Source organism: Entelurus aequoreus, linkage group LG12 (assembly GCF_033978785.1).
Source record: "Entelurus aequoreus isolate RoL-2023_Sb linkage group LG12, RoL_Eaeq_v1.1, whole genome shotgun sequence".
Lineage (NCBI taxonomy): Eukaryota > Metazoa > Chordata > Actinopteri > Syngnathiformes > Syngnathidae > Entelurus > Entelurus aequoreus.
Window position 1 is genome coordinate 39,615,827 of NC_084742.1, and position 20,897 is coordinate 39,636,723.

The window sequence follows — 20,897 nt, forward strand, 5'->3', positions numbered from 1 at the left end:
TAAACCGCTTTCCCTTCTATCAGTTTGGAAAAGGCTCAAGAAGAAAATCGCAACGTGATTGTGGAAAAGCAGAATCTGGAACAGAAGATGAGGAATGAGATCACCGGTGCCAAAAAGGAAGCTCACAGACTCCGGGAACTGCGACAGGGTGCTGAATGTGAGCTGAGCCGGCTCAAATACGCAGAGGAGGAGCTCGTGCAGGTAAGCCTCGCACTCTTGCAACTCGACTGGAACAGAACGAACCTGGACCTTTTAAATTAAACCGTACTTGTAGGTACGAAAGGCCCTGAAGCGAGCCGAGAAGGAGATGCAATCAGAGCACTCGCTGCCGGAAGCGCTGCAGAAGTGGCTACAGCTCACGCATGAGGTGGAGGTTCAGTACTACAACATCAAAAAGCAGAGTGCAGAGTTTCAGCTGTGTGTCGCCAAGGACGAGGTACCACCATTCAGCGTTCACTGGATATTCTCCTTTCCCTCTCTCTCTCTAAGCTTTTCATTTTTGCATTTCCAGGCGGAGAAAATTAAGAAAAAGAGAAGTTCCGTCTTTGGGATTCTTCATGTAGCACATAGCTCTTCACTGGACGAGGTGGACCACAAGATACTTGAGGCCAAGTAAGCTAGAGTCTAAACACAAGACGCTGAACCCCTTGATATTCTGGGATTCTTGGGTGCTACAAGGCCTAAAATAAGTTATCCCTAAAGTGAATGTAAAATGAAGCATTTAGAGTAGAGGCTTGCCTTTGAAAAGTAAGCTAAGTCAAAATCTGTCTAAGTCGTACTGACACTGAAGAATAAGAGTGTGAATACACGGAAAAAGAAGGATTATTTTTTTTACGTGTGCTTATTTTTTCAGAAGCATGCACCTTCAAAATATCACATTTTGTTGTATGGACTGGAACACAATGGGGTCTTAACTTTGAGTCCATCCCTAATTCCATTTCAAATTTGACAATGATATTACAATAACAGTATTTTACACAGGTTTGTGTCATGATAGGATCAGGCATTCCAAATTAGTGTTGTTTGGAAGCTCTTGGTCAAAATCTTGACTAACTTCATGCAAACATTTCATATGTTGTCTTTCAAGACAGTTTTGTTATGATTGTTTGTAAAAAAAGATATAACGATGGTACATGGATGTTATTACAACAAACATCTCAAATAAGATTTCCACGCCTCGAAGACCCAGATTTTGTCATGAAAATGGTAGACAGTGGGAAAACAGTTCAAGGAACTGTTTGTCATTTTTTCCCCCTCTTTAGGAAGTCGTTGTCTGAGGTGACGGCGTGTCTGAGGGAGCGTCTGCACCGCTGGCAGCAGATCGAGAGGCTCTGTGGCTTCCCTGTCGTCAACAACTCGGGGCTGCCAAATCTTACGGCCAGTCTCTACTCCGACCACAGCTGGGTGGTGATGCCGCGCGTTTCCGTCCCCCCATACCCAATTGCCGGTGGGGTGGACGACCTGGATGAGGACACGCCCCCCATCATTCCACAGTTCACAAGTGAGTTAGTCACAGAAAGACGCTTTTTAAAGCATATTGTAAAATTTGTCACCACATACGTCAGAGCCTCTTTTGTGTGTGTACAAAATATTGTAGCTTTTGCCTGACTTTTTAAAAGGGGAGGTGGTCCTTCAACAATCACTTATCAAAACAAACAACCATGCCAAAACCACATCTGCAACCATCTCACTTAAAGCATGCAACAGTGGGGCCAAGTTTCCCCCTCCCTTGCAGCACACATTCAATGACTCTCAAACTGTGGGAAAATACAACTCTAAAGAAGGAATAAACAACGAGTATTCTTAAAAGTGCACATTTCCTTCACACTAGTGTTACTAAAAGGTCTATCTGCGAGAGCTGAGGTGTAAAAAATGTCTGTTTACATAAAAACACATTCACCGGATGTGTAATTGCCCTTTTTATCCTAGCCAGACAAAAAGATGACTGGCAAATAACACCTCTGTTCATCAATATAGTGATATATTAGATGTGCAATGATTTGGATATTATCTTTAAAATCAGTGCACAGGAGTTGTCTCACAGATAAACACCTGCGATCCACCCTGAGAGTGTCAACAGTGTAGAACTTTACCCCAATTATGAATTAAATTGTTGCCAAGTATCAAGGTTAGACAAAAGTGCATGGAAGGAGATTTACTGGAAGTCAATCACCAAATGTTGGCAGCTTTGTAACTAAACATGACAAAATAGATTTAAAAAAATGGGTAATGATGAATTATTTGGACAAATGGTATTCTGGGGTGTGATTAAAAAAAATGGGTAATGATGAATTATTTGGACAAGTGGTATTCTGGGGTGTGATTAAAAAAACGGTTAATGATGAATTATTTGGACAAATGGTATTCTGGGGTGTTAAAAAAACAACAATGTACACCGGACCCAAAACCGTGACCGTGTCACCAAGAGTTTAAAATTGCTTTTAATAAGCCCTGCTGGAAACACGCTGTCTTGTGTGCCTTTGGCTTTAATGCTAATGAGCTGTGTTTGTCCATGCCTGCCTCCAACAGAGTGTTTCCTAAAGGCACTATGTTCCCTTTATCTACTTCTTACAAATGCACTGTACCGCTGCATTTGTCCAATGTATTAACCAACGTATTATTGAGGAGTGGGAAAGGAGGACACAAACATTTGTGTGTTTCTACATCACAACATCACAGTCACATTTTAACAACAACATGCTTCTAGGTTAGCATATTCACTGAAGATAAAATAAAGGATCTAACCTACAGCTCCCACGCCTGTTGCTGTCTAAAGCAGGCCTGGGCAATTATTTTGACTCAGGGGGGACGGTATGTCTATTTTTAGGAACACTAATACAAAACCTCACAATAATGTCTGATTGAATGCTAAAAACGCTATGACAGACCGCCTTAAAAAACGGAATGGAATTTTACTTTTTTTTACTGAATGAGACACCCAGAATGTACATCAGAATAATGAATGTGTGATTTACAAAATTAAATATGAACGATAAAACACTGAATATTGACAACATATGAACGTCACGCCCCCTCTCGATCGACATATTTTACAATCAAGCGAAACGCAACAAAAATGCAACAAACAGTGAAATATGAACGTGAAGGGTAAAAAAACAAAAACACCTATGATTTTATATATCTGATATATCACTAAGCTTTAGAAATGTGTTGTAAAAATCTCCTTCCGCGTCTGTCCCTGACACCCAGGATGGCTGCTCTGGAGACACTCTGTGGAAACGCTCCCCAACCGCACTGCTTGGTGCCTCGTCTGAGCTGCTGTGACTTAGATTACCATAGTAACTAAATAGATTACCATAGTAACTAATTAGATGACCATAGTAACTAGTATATCATGCAAAAGGGCATATTTCAACTATTGAAATACTTTGTATAATTCAAGACTTACGGCCATTTGAAAACATCACTGCACATCATAATGGCAGCTACAGTTTCCATCTTAAAAATGTAAAAAAAAATATTTGGGAATGTCTGGCGGGCCAGATTGAAAAGCTTAACGGGCCGCATGCGGCCCCCGGGCCTTAATTTGCCCAGGTCTCGTCTAAACGATAGTTGGCAGAGCGCCAGGCAGTGTTTTAAGATGCATAGAGAAGCCTGTTTCTATACAAAGTGGTGCGCGTATACAGGAGGCGAGTCAAAGGTGGTATCATGTCCATGAGAAAATAAGTTTTTAGAATATATATTTTTCTCACATTTAGTGCTTATACACTTAATATATGGATAAATATTACTGTTGGAACTTCATTAAAAGTCAATTTTGCATGATAGGGGACCTTGAACCATCTATGTTGTCTTCACAGCCACGTTGATGCGGCCCTCTCTAAAGCGCAACAGCAGCATGTGTCGCTCCCGCCACGGCCCCCTCAGCTCGCCGCCATCCACGCTGATGTCACCCGACCCCGACCTGCTGTCCATGGCCAGCCCGTCCCCCAGCTATCACCTTGAAGCAGATGACGAACATGTCGGCAGGAGGGGGTATGTAGCACGGGCTGCAATGCCCGCAGTGTTCTATGCAAAATCTGTGTGAAGTTGGCCCTCCTGATCATTGCGTTTATTGAAATAACACTTCCATTAGTTTGTGCTATGAAAAAAGGTAGCACAAACGTTTGGGACAAGTTTGGGGAGATTTTGACAAGGTGGGGAGGCTGGTTATGACTCTTAAAATGTTAATACCATAAAAAACTATAATAGTTAGGCAAAAAATGTTTGCAGCATTAACCAGCACAAATGAATGGGACAAGTTTGGGGAGGTTTTGATAAGGTGTGGGACTGAGTGACGTTGTTGGTCAGAAAATGTGTTTTAGAATAACGACATAAGCAGAATGTTTTACAGCACAAATAAATGGCAATGTTATTTTAACATTTAAAATGATAAGGGGGCCAACTTTACCTAGGTCTATGCAAACGTTCTCACGGGTGCTTATTGTAAAAGGGGCCGTTTGCAACGTCCTCACAGTTACATTTTCTAAAGCAAAACATATAACAAAAACACAATTGGCAAGCTTATGTTACCATTAGTGGTTTAACAGAACTTATACCTTATTTCCGGACCATAGGGCGCACCGCCGATGAATGGTCTATTTTTGATCTTTTTTCATATATTAGGCGCACCGGATTAAAGGCCGATTAAAGGAGTCATATTATACTTTTTTTTTTCTAAATTGAAAACACTTTCTTGTGGTCTACATAACATGTAATGGTGTTTTTTTGGTCAAAATGTAGCATACATGATGTTTTAAAGATCATCTTCAAGCCGCTTTCTGACAGTCGTTTCCGGATGCGCCGTTTTGTGGGCGGTCTTATTTACGTGGCTCACCTTTGGCAGCGTCTTCTCCCCGTCATCTTTGTTGTAGCGGTGTAGCGTGCAAGGACGGGAGTGGAAGAAGTGTCAAAAGATGGAGCTAACTGTTTTAATGACATTCAGACTTTACTTAAATCAATAACGGAGCAGCATCTCCTCATCCGGAAACAACAACACTAGAAATGTGTCCTGTGAAAAACCGTCCGACCGGAACTCTCTAATAACTAAAGTTCCTTGGATGAATAACGTAAACTCACTACACCGGCATGTTTTAGCGCTTTCATTGCGAGTTTACTGACAGATATAAGTAAGAACTTTACACTACATTATATTAGAAATGACAACAGGGGAGGATGAATGTCACATAACAAGAAGATAGAGAAAAGAAGAACCTTATTGACTACGGCGTTGGACGCAATTTTTTAGGATTTACGCAGATCCCAAATACAGATCAGCAGGTACCAGAAGGTAAGAAAAGTTGCTTTTGCATAATATTGTGAAACAAAACGGCAGATAATGTCTTACCTTATACACACACCATAATAATAATTGTTTGTTTAATGCGCCGACAATCCATCAAGGCGGCTTCATAGGTTACCAAAGTCGTACTAAAACATTTTGATAGATTTTTGATCGCCGTGTGTAATGTTCTATATTTCCAATGGAACATTTAAAATGTTGGTGTTGTTTACTTGAGACCCATCATAGGTCAGCCTACACGTATCTCTTATGTTTGACTGCCATCTACTGGTCACACTTATCATTACACCATGTACCAAATAAAATAGCTAAGAGGTGGTTAAGCTCAACCAAACTTATTCCGTATATTAGACGCACTGTCGATTTTTGAGGGAAAAAAAGGATTTTAAGTGCGCCGTATAGTCCGGAAAATACGTGATGATCAACATTTTTCACTATTGATCATCATGCGCGCGTGCACACACACAAAAGCAGTCCAAGAGAAGCAACGAACAATTTGCAGTCATGTTGTTGTTATGATAGAATATACATCCATTGATAGCTAATGCTAACTAACTATCTAAATTGCTATTATTAGCTTACAACACCTAAAGCTAATGCGCGTGCATGTGTTTTGTATGTACATAGTTACGTCATACGCCCCGTTCACACAGCAAATCTGATTTGTGTGCCCTAAAGTGACACAGATCGGATTTTTTTGCCAGTCTTAACGCTCCAAAGTGCTTCAAATCTGATTTTTTCTCATTAGATACAGGCCACATCAGGAGGTAGTCTAAATCCGATTGACTCTTTTCAAGTGTGACTTCAGTCTAAACGGCAATGTGACCTGTATATGACTTTTTTGTCATCTTTGGGTGAGCTACGTCATTGGTGTGTGTGGGGAAAGATGCAGCCCGCCAGTGGAAGTGGATACTTCATCACAACATTCGGTTTTCTTTTGTTTATTGATTTGATTTTTAAATGACATGAGTTGTCCAACAAACACTACGTGGTGTGCTTTTCCTCCCCACAAATGAAATAAATGAATACAAATAAATAATAATAATAAATAAAGTAAGAAACCACAGACAGATGTCTACATAAAACCACAGACAATGTAATTCCTGAATGACCTTAAAGAGACATAGCAACCCACGAGCACACAAAAGGCTCATCAACCGCCAACATTTCAATTCTGATTCATTCAAGGTTAATTTGGACATAAGTCTTTCCTACATATCTCAAAAAGGCACCCCATAGTTCTTGAAACTTTCCAGAACAATCATTCAATGTCATCCTAATCTTCTCCAGTTTGAGAAAATACAGAACAGAAGTCTTCTAGCCAACAGAGTACCGTATTTTTCGGACTATAAGTCACAGTTTTTTTCATAGTTTGGCCGGGGGTGCGACTTATACTCAGTAGCGACTTGTGTGAAATTATTAACACATTACCGTAAAATATCAAATAATATTATTTAGCTTATTCACGTAAGAGACTAGACGTATAAGATTTCATCAGATTTAGCGATTAGGAGTGACAGATTGTTTGGTAAACGTATAGCATTTTCTATATGTTATAGTTATTTGAATGACTCTTACCATAATATGTTACGTTAACATACCAGGCACGTTCTCAGTTGGTTATTTATGCGTCATATAACGTACGCTTATTCAACCTGTTGTTCACTATTCTTTATTTATTTTAAATTGTCTTTCAAATGTCTATTCTTGGTGTTGGGTTTTATCAAACAAATTTCCCCAAAAAATGCGACTTATATATGTTTTTTTCCTTCTTTATTATGCATTTTCAGCCGGTGCGACTTATACTCCGGAGCGACTTATAGTCCGAAAAATACGGTAGTGAATACTACAATATTCTTTTAAGATTTGTTAAAAGTAGATGACTGAGGTGCTACCCCAAATAGCACACTCAGAGGATTTGGTTCAATCCTTTCGCCAGTGACCGCAGACAAAGTGTTCAAAATTTCCGTCCAATAGCTATTCAGGGATGGGCAGAGCCAAAACATATGTATTAAATTAGCTCAAGCCTGTTGACACTGATCACACAATACAGATACTCCATCGTACATCTTAGCTAGTGGCACCTTGGTATAATAAGTACGATGTATCAGCTTGCATTGAATAAGGCTGCGGCTTGGAGCAAAGTCTATTTGACGGCCGAATTTTCGGTACATCACTAGCCAATAGTTAAAAGTAAAAAGTTAAAGTACCACTGATAGTCACCCACACACTAGGTGTGGTGAAATTACCCTCTGCATTTGACCCATCCCCTTGTTCCACCCCCTGGGAGGTGAGGGGAGCAGTGAGCAACAGCGGTGGCCGCGCTCGGGAATCAAATAGTGCGTAAATAATAGGCTATATGTAATATGTGAATATATATTTAGATTTTCGATGAAATAGCGATTGTTGAAGGACCGGAATTGACGCTGTGGCGTATTTGCTTACATGTGAGTTGAAAAATAAAGCTAAGGTTGATCCACACTAATGTCCGTGCCTCCTCTACTTATAGTAACAGCCATAAAAGGTTTAGAACCCTCCCAAATATATTACACTATATACTTTATATCCATTCAGAAGCGGTAGAAAATGGGAGGATATCCATTAGAGATGTCCGATAATATCGGCCTGCCGATATCGGCCGATAAATGCTTTAAAATGTAATATCGGAAATTATCGGTATTGTTTTTTTTATTATCTGCATCTGTTTTTTTTGGTTTTTTTTTAAAATTAAATCAACATAAAAAACACAAGATACACTTACAATTAGTGCACCAACCCAAACAACCTCCCTCCCCCATTTACACTCATTCACACAAAAGGGTTGTTTCTTTCTGTTATTAATATTCTGGTTCCTACATTATATATCAATATATATCAATACAGTCTGCAAGGGATACAGTCCGTAAGCACACATGATTGTGCATGCTGCTAGTCCACTAATAGTACTAACCCAGTGGTTCTTAACCTGGGTTCGATCGAACCCTAGCGGTTCGGTGAGTCGGCCTCAGGGGTTTGGCGGAGGTCAAAACACACCCGACTCATCGTGTAAATAAAAACTTCTCCCTATCGGCATTACGGATACGGCAACAGCAGAAGTCAGACTGATTTGCAACTTGCAGGTGTGTAATTTGTTGTGAGTTTATGCACTGTGTTGGTTTTGTTGTTTGAACAAGGTGATGTTCATGCACGGTTCATTTTGTGCACCAGTAAAAAAACATGGTAACACTTTAGTATGGGGAACATATTCACCATTAATTAGTTGCTTATTAACATGCAAATTAGTAACATATTGGCTCTTAACTAGTCATTATTAAGTACTTATTAATGCCTTATTCGGCATGGCCTTATTATAACCCTAACCCTGGCCCTAACCCTAACCAAATAACTCTAAATTAAGTCTTTGTTACTTGGAATATGTTCCCCTAGTGTCCAGAAAACTCTAAATTAAGTCTTTGTTACTTTGAATATGTTCCCCATACTAAAGTGTTACCAAAAACATATAACTTTGTCTTGAATTTGAAAAAAAACAACATTTAATTTTTCACTAAAGAAGGATTCGGTGAATGCGCATATGAAACTGGTGGGGTTCAGTACCTCCAACAAGGTTAAGAACCACTGTACTAACCTTTAACAGTTAATTTTACTCATTTTTTATTAATTAATAGTTTCTATGTAACTGTTTTTATATTGTTTTACTTTCTTTTTTATTCAAGAAAATGTTTTTAATTTATCTATATTATTTTATTTTATTAATTTTCTTTAAAAAGGACCTTATCTTCACCATACCTGGTTGTCCAAATTAGGCATAATAATGTGTTAATTCCACGACTGTATATATTGGTATCTGTTTGTATCGGTATCGGTAATTAAGAGTTGGACAATATCAGAATGTCGGATATCGGCAAAAAAGCCATTATCGGACATCACTGATATCCATCCATACATTGATTAATTTAATTAATTTTCACTTAAAAAAACAAATTTCAAGGTGTGGCACCCAAATCCATGATGGCGACTTTTATTTAATTTTGTAGTAGTACTAGCAGCTTCCTTGTTCATTTACGGAATCCTGTCAACTTCTTTTGATTTCCCTGTGCTTGCAAGTGATGTCGAGGCCACATTAGAGCCACATTGGGGCCCGTGCGCATTTATACTGGAGTCTGATAAAGATCACATTTCACTTGCAGTGTAGTAAACAGTAAGCTAGAAAAAATCTGATTAAAAAAAATCAGATTTGGGCCACTTTGACCTGCAGTGTAAACGTAGTCATAGAAGCCAGAAGACTCTGTAAAATACATTGCAAAGTTAGCGCCCTCTAGGCATCTGTGTCAATGTTGCAAACAGCCCATTTGAAGGGAGATGGCACCCTCTTGTGGCTGCTTCCACAAAGAACGGTACATCTTGGTGCATATGCCAGTTTGTGACATTTGTGTTCGCCCCTCTCCCACAGGGATGCCTCCCAGGAGGGCAGCTCTGACACAGACTCCTTAAACTCATTGATGGGCCGAAAGCCGCTGCACAGTCCCGGCTTCAAGACCTCAGAGACTCTTTACCGCAAGATCTCCCGCGAAGAGATGCGGCTGTTCAACCAGAGCCAAGAGTTCCCCGCCTCCATCACCAGCAACAGCAGGGACTCCGCCCCCCCTTCTCTGCCTCCCACACCAGCCACCACCCCCTCAGGCCCGCCGTCCACCTCGCCCTCACCTGCCTTGGAGCATCACATGTTTGCACACAGAGGCTCGCCAGACCTCACCCGCGTCTCTCCGGAGAGCCAGCTAGTCCACCAGGGGGGCTCCCCGACGGGGAAGGGCATATACAACGGCATCCTGGAGAAGTCGTACAGCTTTGGCCAGCTGCCCGCAAACATGCTGCCCGTCGTGGGCCGCTACCCGTCCCTCACCTCCCTGGACTCGGAGGGCCGGAGCCTGGGACGTCATCACAAGTTCCAGAGCACCTCCTCACAAGACTCCAGCGACACTGGAGAGAAATTCAAGCGCTCCTCTTCTAAAATCAAAGGCTTATTTAAGAAGAAGAAATAAAAAGATAGCGTGTGTGAGAGCGATAGAATATATTCTAATAAAACAAGGACATCAGTGAAGCTATCGTTAAAAAAAAAAGGAAGCTCTCTTTCTCATCAACAACGGAATGTAGCCCAGTCTGGTTGCCCCAGAACGGTCGCCTTATTTTTCACTAATGCCTTTTTCTTGTTTAGTTCACTAAGAGGTCAACCTTCTTTTTTTATTTGTTATTTTTATTGTGACCTCATTTTATGGAGGTGTTTATTTATTTCCAAGCACATGCATGCAACGCTTTCTGTTGCAGCACACTCCTTGATGCATCAGATCATTGCTGTTCACTTGATTTATTCACCTTGGTGAAAAAAGAAGTCTGTTGCACTATATCTTGGGGAAGAGTTGAAGGTCACCCAAGCAGCAGCATGGAGGCACCCTGAGCCAAAAGGATGTGCCGCCACTTTAATGCTGCCGTTCATCTTAATATATACCTGTATATAGACAATGTTTTCTTAGTATAAGATGTGTTTATAGGTTTATTGGCAACAGGGCGGGGTTGGGGGGGGGGGGGGGGGGGGAGCTTCAAACTCTTTCGCCAATTACTTGATTCCCTGCATCCTGTAGCCAAGCAAACTTACAGTACGTCACATAAGTGAGTACATTTCTACAAATAGTTTATTTTTTTTTTCATGAGACAACACTTAAGAAATGACATTTCGATACAATGTAAAGTAGTCTGTGTACAGCAGAGTATTCAACTGGCGGCCTGGGAACGACACCATACCGGCCCGCGGGTTCAGTTTAAAAAACTTGTGGGACTAACATTTTTGCAGCAGATTTTCTGAAAACACTAAAGCGCTGTCATGTAGATCAGTGGTCCCCAACCATCGGGCCGCGGCCCGGTACCGGTCCGTGGACCGATTGGTACCGGGCCGCACAAGAAATGTACAAATTTTATAAAATTTTTTATTAAATCAACATAAAAAACACAATATATACATTATATATCAATATAGATCAATAAAGTCTGCAGGGATACAGTCCGTAAGCACACATGATTGTATTACTTTATGACTAACAAACAAAAAAATACCATCCTCCCCCCCGGTCCGTGGGACAAATTTTCAAGCGTTAACCGGTCCGCAGCTACAAAAAGGTTGGGGACCACTGATGTAGATCTTTTTTTAAATGTTTATTAAATAAACATAAAAAACACAATATATACATTATATATCAATATAGATCAATACAGTCTGCAGGGATACAGTCCGTAAGCACACATGATTGTATCTCTTTATGACAAACAAAAAATAAAATACCCCCCAACCCCCCCGGTCTGTGGGACAAATTTTCAAGCGTTGACCGGTCCGCAGCTACAAAAAGGTTGGGGACCACTGATGTATATTTTTATTTTATTTTATTTTATTTTTTTGCAGTTGGTCCCTAAACACAGCGAAGCACTCTTGTGTGCACTGTAAAAACGACTGGCAGCTCAGGCGGCAGAAATTTACAGTAAAATTAACAGTTTTGCAGATTTTTTTATATACATATGTCATTCTTTTTTTTTATTTTACTGTAAAATCTACAGATCTTTTTACACTGAATAAGTCGAAAAACAGTATCACTGTTATTTTAATGGTACAATTTTGGCAACTGAACTGCCAGTTTTTACAGTCATTGTTTTTACAATGTATTACTGTGAATGGGGGAAAAAGTACCACAGTCATTTTTTTTGGACCGTTAACCGTACAGATTGCTTTACACTGTAGACAAGGGTGTTTTCCCCCCGAAATCTGTAACATTGACAAAATTAAAAGACAACAATTCATATGTCTACTGTTGAGGATGCTCGTTCTCAGTAATACACAAAATAAGACTAATAGAACAGAGCTTTCTGGAAATGTGGCCCCAGTTGACTCCTATAACAGAGCACATTACTGTCCTCATAAAATAACACACCGCCGTAAAGGTCTAAACAGCTGGCAACAAAGTCAGCACACTCCTAAGTAAAATTTGTGCCTTACAGTAGTCCCTCACAACATTGCGGAAGTTTGTTTTAAGCATATTCTACGACGTAAATTAAGCATTGCATTTTCAAGCATAGTAAAAGGCTAAATGAACTAAAAATATCAATACGTTTGTAGTAACGGCCAATAGATGAGACCAAAACAATCAAAGCACGCTGCGCAGTATCGTCGCCACTGATTGGCTCAGCCTTAGACAGCATTAAAAGATGACTAAACGGTGTTATTTCATGTCTAATATTACCATAAACCATATTTAGAAGGTAGTAAGCATCCATCCATCCATCCATCTTCTTCCGCTTATCCGAGGTCGGGTTGCGGGGGCAGCAGCCTAAGCAGGGAAGCCCAGACTTCCCTCTCCCCAGCCACTTCGTCCAGCTCTTCCCGGGGGATCCCGAGGCGTTCCCAGGCCAGCCGGGAGACATAGTCTTCCCAACGTGTCCTGGGTCTTCCCCGTGGCCTCCTACCGGTCGGACGTGCCCTAAACACCTCCCTAGGGAGGCGTTCGGGTGGCATCCTGACCAGATGCCCGAACCACCTCATCTGGCTCCTCTCGATGTGGAGGAGCAGCGGCTTTACTTTGAGCTCCCCCCGGATGGCAGAGCTTCTCACCCTATCTCTAAGGGAGAGCCCCGCCACCCGGCGGAGGAAACTCATTTCGGCCGCTTGTACCCGTGATCTTGTCCTTTCGGTCATAACCCAAAGCTCATGACCATAGGTGAGGATGGGAACGTAGATCGACCGGTAAATTGAGAGCTTTGCCTTCCGGCTCAGCTCCTTCTTCACCACAACGGACCGATACAGCGTCCGCATTACTGAAGACGCCGCACCGATCCGCTTGTCGATCTCACGATCCACTCTTCCCTCACTCGTGAACAAGACTCCGAGGTACTTGAACTCCTCCACTTAGGGCAGGGTCTCCTCCGCAACCCGGAGATGGCACTCCACCCTATTTAGAAGGTAGTAAGCATGTTTTTTTTAATGCTCTAGCTGGGAAAATATATATATTATTTATGATTTTTACTTGGCGGAAGTGTTATTGCAGTCATGTCCGGGAACCAATTAACAGCAATAAACAAGGAATGACTGTATTACATTAGCTACATGGGCTACTTTGCATTACAAAAAAGTGTCGTCTCTTCAGTGTTGTTCCGTGAAAATATTTTATGCAGAAGTGTGAGGGGGCGTACGCTCTTTTGTGAGATACTATACTGTACATTTCCCCCCCGATGTCGGTCATCTATTCTTAATGTAAGGACGCGCACAAGTGCCGAGACATGTGTCTGTCTATGTCGCAACGACTGTGCGTCTGTATCAGACACTTTTAAGTTGCTTTAGGAATGAAGGATGCAATACGGGCCTGCTCTTGATGTGATGACGTCAACAGAGCTCCTGCCTCACACTGTGACTCCTCCCATTTAGAAACTCTCACCTTCAGCGGCTGCAATCTAACTGATTGGTCATGTGACCCGCAGGGGTTGGAGCTGTTTACAAAGTGTGTGTGTGTGTGTGTGCGCGCACATGCGTGCGTGTGTGTGTGTGTGTTTGTGTGAGTGTGTTGGGGCAGTGGGGGGCAGGATGACAAATCAATGTAAGTTTTCTTTAAGCAGAAGGAATAAAGGTGAGAGTTGAAAGGTTGAACGACATGTTTACGATACACTAGGGTTTTTGGCAACATTTTATGTGTGAATATTTGTATACTGTAGAAAAATTCATTAAAAAAAATGATCAGCAATGCTCCTCACTCATACTTGAGAGATTAACCTGAGACCCTAGAGTAGCATTTTTTTTTTTTTTTTGCTTTAAATAAATATCTTGGAGGAAAATGTTATCATACGTTTATTTACACTACTCTTAATTAACTTAAATTGCCTTTTTTAAAAGATTGTTCAGAATCTCCATTCACCGCTCATGTTTAGATTTAGATTTTACATTTAGCTTTAGATTGAACATTTTGCACTCACATTTAGATTTAAGTTTAGATTTTACATTTAGGTTTAGATTGAACATTTTGCGCTCACATTTAGATTTAAGATTTAGGTTTAGATTGAACATTTTGCGCTCACATTTAGATTTAAGATTTAGGTTTGGATTTTACATTAAGGTTTAAATTAAACATTTAGTGCTCACATTTAGATTTAACATTTAGGTTTAGAGTTCATATTTAGCGCTCACCTTTACAGTAAGGTTGAGATTGAACATTTAGTGCTCACACTTAGATTTAACATTTAGTTTTAGATTTATCATTTAGTTTAGATTTAACATTTAGCACTCACATTTACATTAAGGTTTTTTGAGATTGATTGAGACTTCTATTAGTAGGTTGCACAGTGAAGTACATATTCCGTACAAGTTTTTCAACTTGTTTAAGTCGGCCACTTAAAGGCCTACTGAAATGAATTTTTTTTATTTAAACGGGGATAGCAGATCCATTCTATGTGTCATACTTGATCATTTCGCGATATTGCCAATATTTTTGCTGAAAGGATTTAGTAGAGAACATCGACGATAAAGTTCACAACTTTTGATCGCTGATAAAAAAAGCCTTGCCTGTACCGGAAGTAGCGTGACGTCACAGGCTGAAGGGCTCCTCACATTTCCCCATTGTTTTTAATGCAGCGAGAGCGATTCGGACCGAGAAAGCGACGATTACCCCATTAATTTGAGCGAGGATGAAAGATTTGTGGATGAGGAACGTGAGAGTGAAGGACTAGAGTGCAGTGCAGGACGTATCTTTTTTCGCTCTGACCGTAACTTAGGTACAAGGGTTCATTGGATTCCACACTTTCTCCTTTTTCTATTGTGGATCACGAATTTGTATTTTAAACCACCTCGAATACTATATCCTCTTGAAAATGAGAGTCGAGAACGCGAAATGGACATTCACAGTGACTTTTATCTCCACGACAATACATCGGCGAAGCTCTTTAGCTACGGAGCTAACGTGATAGCATCGTGCTTAAAGGCCTACTGAAATGAATTTTTTTTATTTAAACGGGGATAGCAGATCTATTCTATGTGTCATACTTGATCATTTCGCGATATTGCCATATTTTTGCTGAAAGGATTTAGTATAGAACAACGACGATAAAGATTGCAACTTTTGGTATCTGATAAAAAAAAGGCTTGCACCTACCGGAAGTAGCGTGACGTAGTCAGTTGAACATATACGCAAAGTTCCCTATTGTTTACAATGATGGCCGCATGAAGTGAGAGAGATTCGGACCGAGAAAGCGACAATTTCCCCATTAATTTGAGCGAGGATGAAAGATTTGTGGATGAGTAAAGTGCAAGTGAAGGACTAGTGGGGAGTTGAAGCTATTCAGATAGGGAAGATGCTGTGAGAGCCGAGGGTGACCTGATATTCAGCTGGGAATGACTACAACAGTAAATAAACACAAGACATATATATACTCTATTAGCCACAACACAACCAGGCTTATATTTAATATGCCACAAATTAATCCTGCATAAAAACACCTGCGTGTTTGTTATGCTAGCTCCTAGCTCCTCTGCTAGCTCCTAGCTCCATAGAACACGCCAATACAATTCAAACACCTGATCAACACACACAATCACTCAGCCCAAAAGACAGTTTACCTAACCCAAGGTTCATAAAGCTTATATATTTTTAAAAAGTTACGTACGTGACGCGCACATACGGTCAAGTTATCGAATGTTTAGCAGCCAAGGCTGCATACTCACGGTACCTGATATTCAGCTGGGAATGACTACAACAGTAAATAAACACAAGACATATATATACTCTATTAGCCACAACACAACCAGGCTTATATTTAATATGCCACAAATTAATCCTGCATAATAACACCTGCGTGTTTGTTATGCTAGCTCCTAGCTCCTCTGCTAGCTCCTAGCTCCATAGAACACGCCAATACAATTCAAACACCTGATCAACACACACAATCACTCAGCCCAAAAGACCGTTCACCTAACCCAAGGTTCATAAAGCTTATATATTTTTAAAAAGTTACGTACGTGACGCGCACTTACGGTACGGTACGTGTTATGCTAGCTCCTAGCTCCTCTGCTAGCTCCTAGCTCCATAGAACACGCCAATACAATTCAAACACATGATCAACACACACAATCACTCAGCCCAAAAGACCGTTCACCTAACCCAAGGTTCATAAAGCTTATATATTTTAAAAAAGTTACGTACATACGCAAAAAAAAGCCAAAGCTGCATACTCACAGTAGCACGTCTGCGTCTTTGTCATCCAAATCAAAGTAATCCTGGTAAGAGTCTGTGTTGTCCCAGTTCTCTACAGGCGTCTGTGTATCCAAATCAAAAGTCCTCCTGGTTAGAGTCTCTGTTATCCGAGTTCTTCCATCTTGACTGCATCTTTCGGGAATGTAAACAAAGAAGCGCCGGCTGTGTACTGTTGTGGCTGACTACGTTCGAAAAATACGTCCATTTCGCACCGACAACTTTCTTCTTTGCTTGCTTGGCTTCCTTCTCCATAATGCAATGAACATGATTGAAACAGATTCACGAACACAGATGTCCAGAATACTGTGGAATTATGAAATGAAAACAGAGCTTTTTCCTATCGGCTTCAATGTGGAAGGCATACCCGTGTTCGCCGGGCTACGTCACGCGCATACGTCATCCGCAGAGGCGTTTCGAACCGGAAGTTTAGCGGCAAATTTAAAATGTCACTTTATAAGTTAACCCGGCCGTATTGGCATGTGTTATAATGTTAAGATTTCATCATTGATATATAAACTATCAGACTGCGTGGTCGGTAGTAGTGGGTTTCAGTAGGCCTTTAAATGCAGATAGAAACAAAAGAAATAAACCCCTGACTGGAAGGATAGACAGAAGATCAACAATACTATTAAACCATGGATCTGTAACTACACGGTTAATGCTTTCCAGCCTGGCAAAGCTTAACAATGCTGTTGCTAATGACGCCATTGAAGCTAACTTAGCTACGGGACCTCGATAGAGCTATGCTAAAAACATTAGCTATCCACCTACGCCAGCTCTCATCTGCTCATCACGACCCATGCTCACCTGCGTTCCAGCGATCGACGGCGCGACGAAGGACTTCACCCGATCACCGATGCGGTCGGCGGCCCGGAGACAGAGGAAGTCAAGGTGAGGACAGCGGTGCGGCGGCGGGCGTTGTAGCTTTCGACGACACCCCGGCCGCCATCAGAGTCTGCAAGAAACATATATTTCCCCAAAGTTACGTACGTGACATGCACATAGCGCCACGCACGTACGGGCAAGGGATCAAATGTTTGGAAGCCAAAGCTGTACTCACGGTAGCGCGTCTGCTATCCATCTCAAAGTACTCCTGGTTGTGTTGCTGTAGTCCGCCGCTAATACACCGATCCCAGCTACAGCTTTCTTCTTTGCGGTCTTCATTGTTCATTAAACAAATTGCAAAAGATTCACCAACACAGATGTCCAGAATACTGTGGAATTTTTCGATGAAAACAGAGCTGTTTGTATTGGGACACAATGGTGTGCCAATACTTCCGTTCACTCCGTGACGTCACGCGCATACGTCATCATACATAGACATTTTCAACCGGAAGTTTAGCGGGAAATTTAAAATTGCACTTTATAAGTTAACCCGGCCGTATTGGCATGTGTTGCAATGTTAAGATTTCCTCATTGATATATAAACTATCAGACCGCGTGGTCGGTAGTAGTGGGTTTCAGTAGGCCTTTAAATTGACTCATTCAAGGTTTAGATTTAACATTTAGCACTCACATTTACAGTAAGGTTTAGATTTAAAATGTAGCGCTCACATTTAGATTGAACATATAAGTTTAGATTTAACATTTAGCACTCACATTTACAGTAAGGTTTAGATTTAACATTTAGGTTTAGATTTAAAATGTATCACTCACATTTACATTAAGGTTTAGATTTAACATTTAGCGCTCACATTTAGATTTAACATTTAGGTTTAGATTTAACATTTAGCACTCACATTTACACTAAGGTTTAGATTTAACATTTAGGTTTAGATTTAACATTTAGCACTCACATCTATATTAGGGTTTACATTTAACATTTAGCGCTCACATTTAGATTCACGATTTAGGTTTAGATTTTACATTTAGGTTTAGAGTTCACATTTAGCACTCACATTTACATTAAGGTTTAGATTTAACATTTTGTGCTCACATTTAGATTTAACATTTAGCGTTGGATTTAACATTTAGCACTCATTTACAGTAAGGTTTAGGTTTAGATTCAACATTTAGCACTCACATTTATATTAAGGTTTACATTTAACATTTAGCGCTCACATATAGATTTAAGATTCAGGTTTGGATTTAACATTTAGGTTTAGATTTAACATTTAGCACTCACATTTAGACTTAACATTTAGGTTTGGATTTAACATTTAGGTTTAGATTCAACATTTAGCACTCACATTTTCATTAAGGTTTAGATTTAACATTTAGGTTTAGAGCTAACATACAGGTTTAGATTTAACATTTAGATATAATATTTAGAGTCAACATTTAGTTTAAACTTAAATGTGATGAACATTAGCTAAATCTGAGAAATATATCTGCTAGAAAAGTGTGACTGAACATGCAGATTTGGCACCACATGTAGTGTTAGCTAATGATATCAATTTGGCTAGCTACTAATGTATAGACTATTGTAATAACATGGCGGTAAATTGTTGCAGCAATCGGGTTAGTTGACTCAAGCCTCGGCAACATTCGGGGTTGGGCTTGTGAAAGGCATTCAACGTTACCCGATCAAAACGAGAGAGAGATGGATGGACTTGAAGATGACAGAGAAGACACCTCTTGCAAAAATCCAAACTTTGAGTAAATAGCTAGTCAAAAAGGAGACTTAACTATCTTGAAAAGTTGGCGCCGTGAAGGAACCCAGAATTGTTTTTAGTGATTGACGCTGGGCTGCTGCTTGTTTGCCCTCCATGTGCATGACACTGCAACCAAGCAAAGCAAAGGTGACATCACATGCAGTCCAGCAATTGCAAGTAGGAAACAAAGATTGTGTATGACTGACAAGAGTGAGACCCCTTGTGTCCAGTTTGAAATCCAGAGACGAAGAAAATAAACACGCCTATGTAGCAATTTATCAGTGACGGCAAATTTATTGAGTTCCTTTTCATTTATCGCTCGGTTAGGCCTACAATTGTATTAAAAACGTTAAATGCCTCCGTCATCAAATGTAATTCCTTTTAAGGCTTTAATTTTCGCTAAATCCATTCAATGAATTTGAATGCTTTCTAATGACCCGTGGAAACCCGGGCACATTTATTTAGAGCATATTTAGCATGCATTGTTTGTTAGCGTGTTGTAGTACATTTAAACCGTCTTTAGATAATGATTTTCAGAAAGTTGCGGAAAAAGTTGCGATGTTTTGACTTTTTTTATAAAAATAACATTGAATCATCTTGTGCTTTTTTTAATATGATACATGTTTTAGGCAGTGGCGGGCCGTGCCTTTCCCACCTAGGCCTTCAGTGATGTCCGACTTCAATGATTACCTCTCAAAACACCATCATTTATGTCACCACATGACCATTGCTGGAGAAATACTATACAGAAACACATTTACGCCCTACTGGGCATTCAATCACCTCAACAGTGTACAAAACGAGTTATTTTCTGGCGTATTTAAAAATTAATTAAAACACATCAGCAATTAAAACATATCTTATGTGGTACTGTCAAAATTTAAATTGCAAAAAACATATTAAAAGTGAAATAATTCAATATTTGAAGTCACAATGTGTAGCACCTATTCAACGCCGTATAAGCCAGTGGTACCCCTCGTCGTCGGCTTATTCAACTGGAAATGGCGGGCATTTCCCCATTTCATCGCCAGAAGAGCTGCGCTAGCTTCCGGGGTTGGCCGACATCGTCTCACAAGATGTAGTTTCTCTTTAATTATCCTTCTTGAAAATGGCTTTGCTAATATATATCTGTCACCTAATCAACGTTTTGTGCTCCTTCTCTGCTATCCCGGTAAGGCTACGGTGCAACACTTCCTTCTTCCTGCTAAATTGAAACTTCTGATACTCACTTTGGAATGACAAGTGAGTATCCAATAACAGTCTCGTTAACATCAGGCTACTTAGATAGGCTACTGTCAACAACTTGTGATCTGATTGGCTATCGCAACTGTCTATCAACTCTATGTGTTTTCAAATTAATCCACTAACGGTCCCAGTAAGTATCCAATCACAGGACGCGTAAATGTCATGTTCAACGTGAGGCCATCTAGAAGGCCTTTCTGACAACAACTCGTAATCTGATTGGCTATCACAACTGTCTATCAACTGTATGTCCCCGTTCACTTACAGTGCACGGACGCCTGCATTGTTGATTCTGAAGGCCTCGGGCAGATTTTGTACAGCATGGCAACATAAGCTAGCTGAATTCTGATTGGATACAAACTAAAACTAAAAACAACAGCACTGGAAGGAGCATAATATGACATAAAGAGAATATGAATACTTTTAGGAATTTAGGGAAAGTAAAATAAAAAAATATTTTATCTTTAATTATGATCACGATTTCTGGTT

General features: G+C 40.4%; 1 protein-coding gene across 3 annotated transcripts in view; it reads left to right on the top strand.

Annotated features, from left to right (window-relative positions):
• Positions 1 to 10,853, top strand: part of stim2b (stromal interaction molecule 2b) — a 62,987-nt gene extending 52,134 nt beyond the window's left edge. For 2 of the 3 annotated variants that reach the window (XM_062065967.1, XM_062065969.1), the window contains exons 7-12: positions 24 to 201; positions 275 to 436; positions 512 to 612; positions 1,263 to 1,501; positions 3,822 to 3,996; positions 9,753 to 10,853. In XM_062065967.1, the coding sequence (XP_061921951.1) occupies positions 24 to 201; positions 275 to 436; positions 512 to 612; positions 1,263 to 1,501; positions 3,822 to 3,996; positions 9,753 to 10,341 (1,444 nt within the window). In that variant the 3' untranslated portion in view covers positions 10,342 to 10,853. Of the gene's footprint in view, positions 1 to 23; positions 202 to 274; positions 613 to 1,262; positions 1,502 to 3,821; positions 3,997 to 9,752 lie in introns of all 3 variants that reach the window. The other variant, XM_062065966.1, reaches the window with a different exon arrangement.
• Positions 10,854 to 20,897: the final 10,044 nt, after the last annotated feature.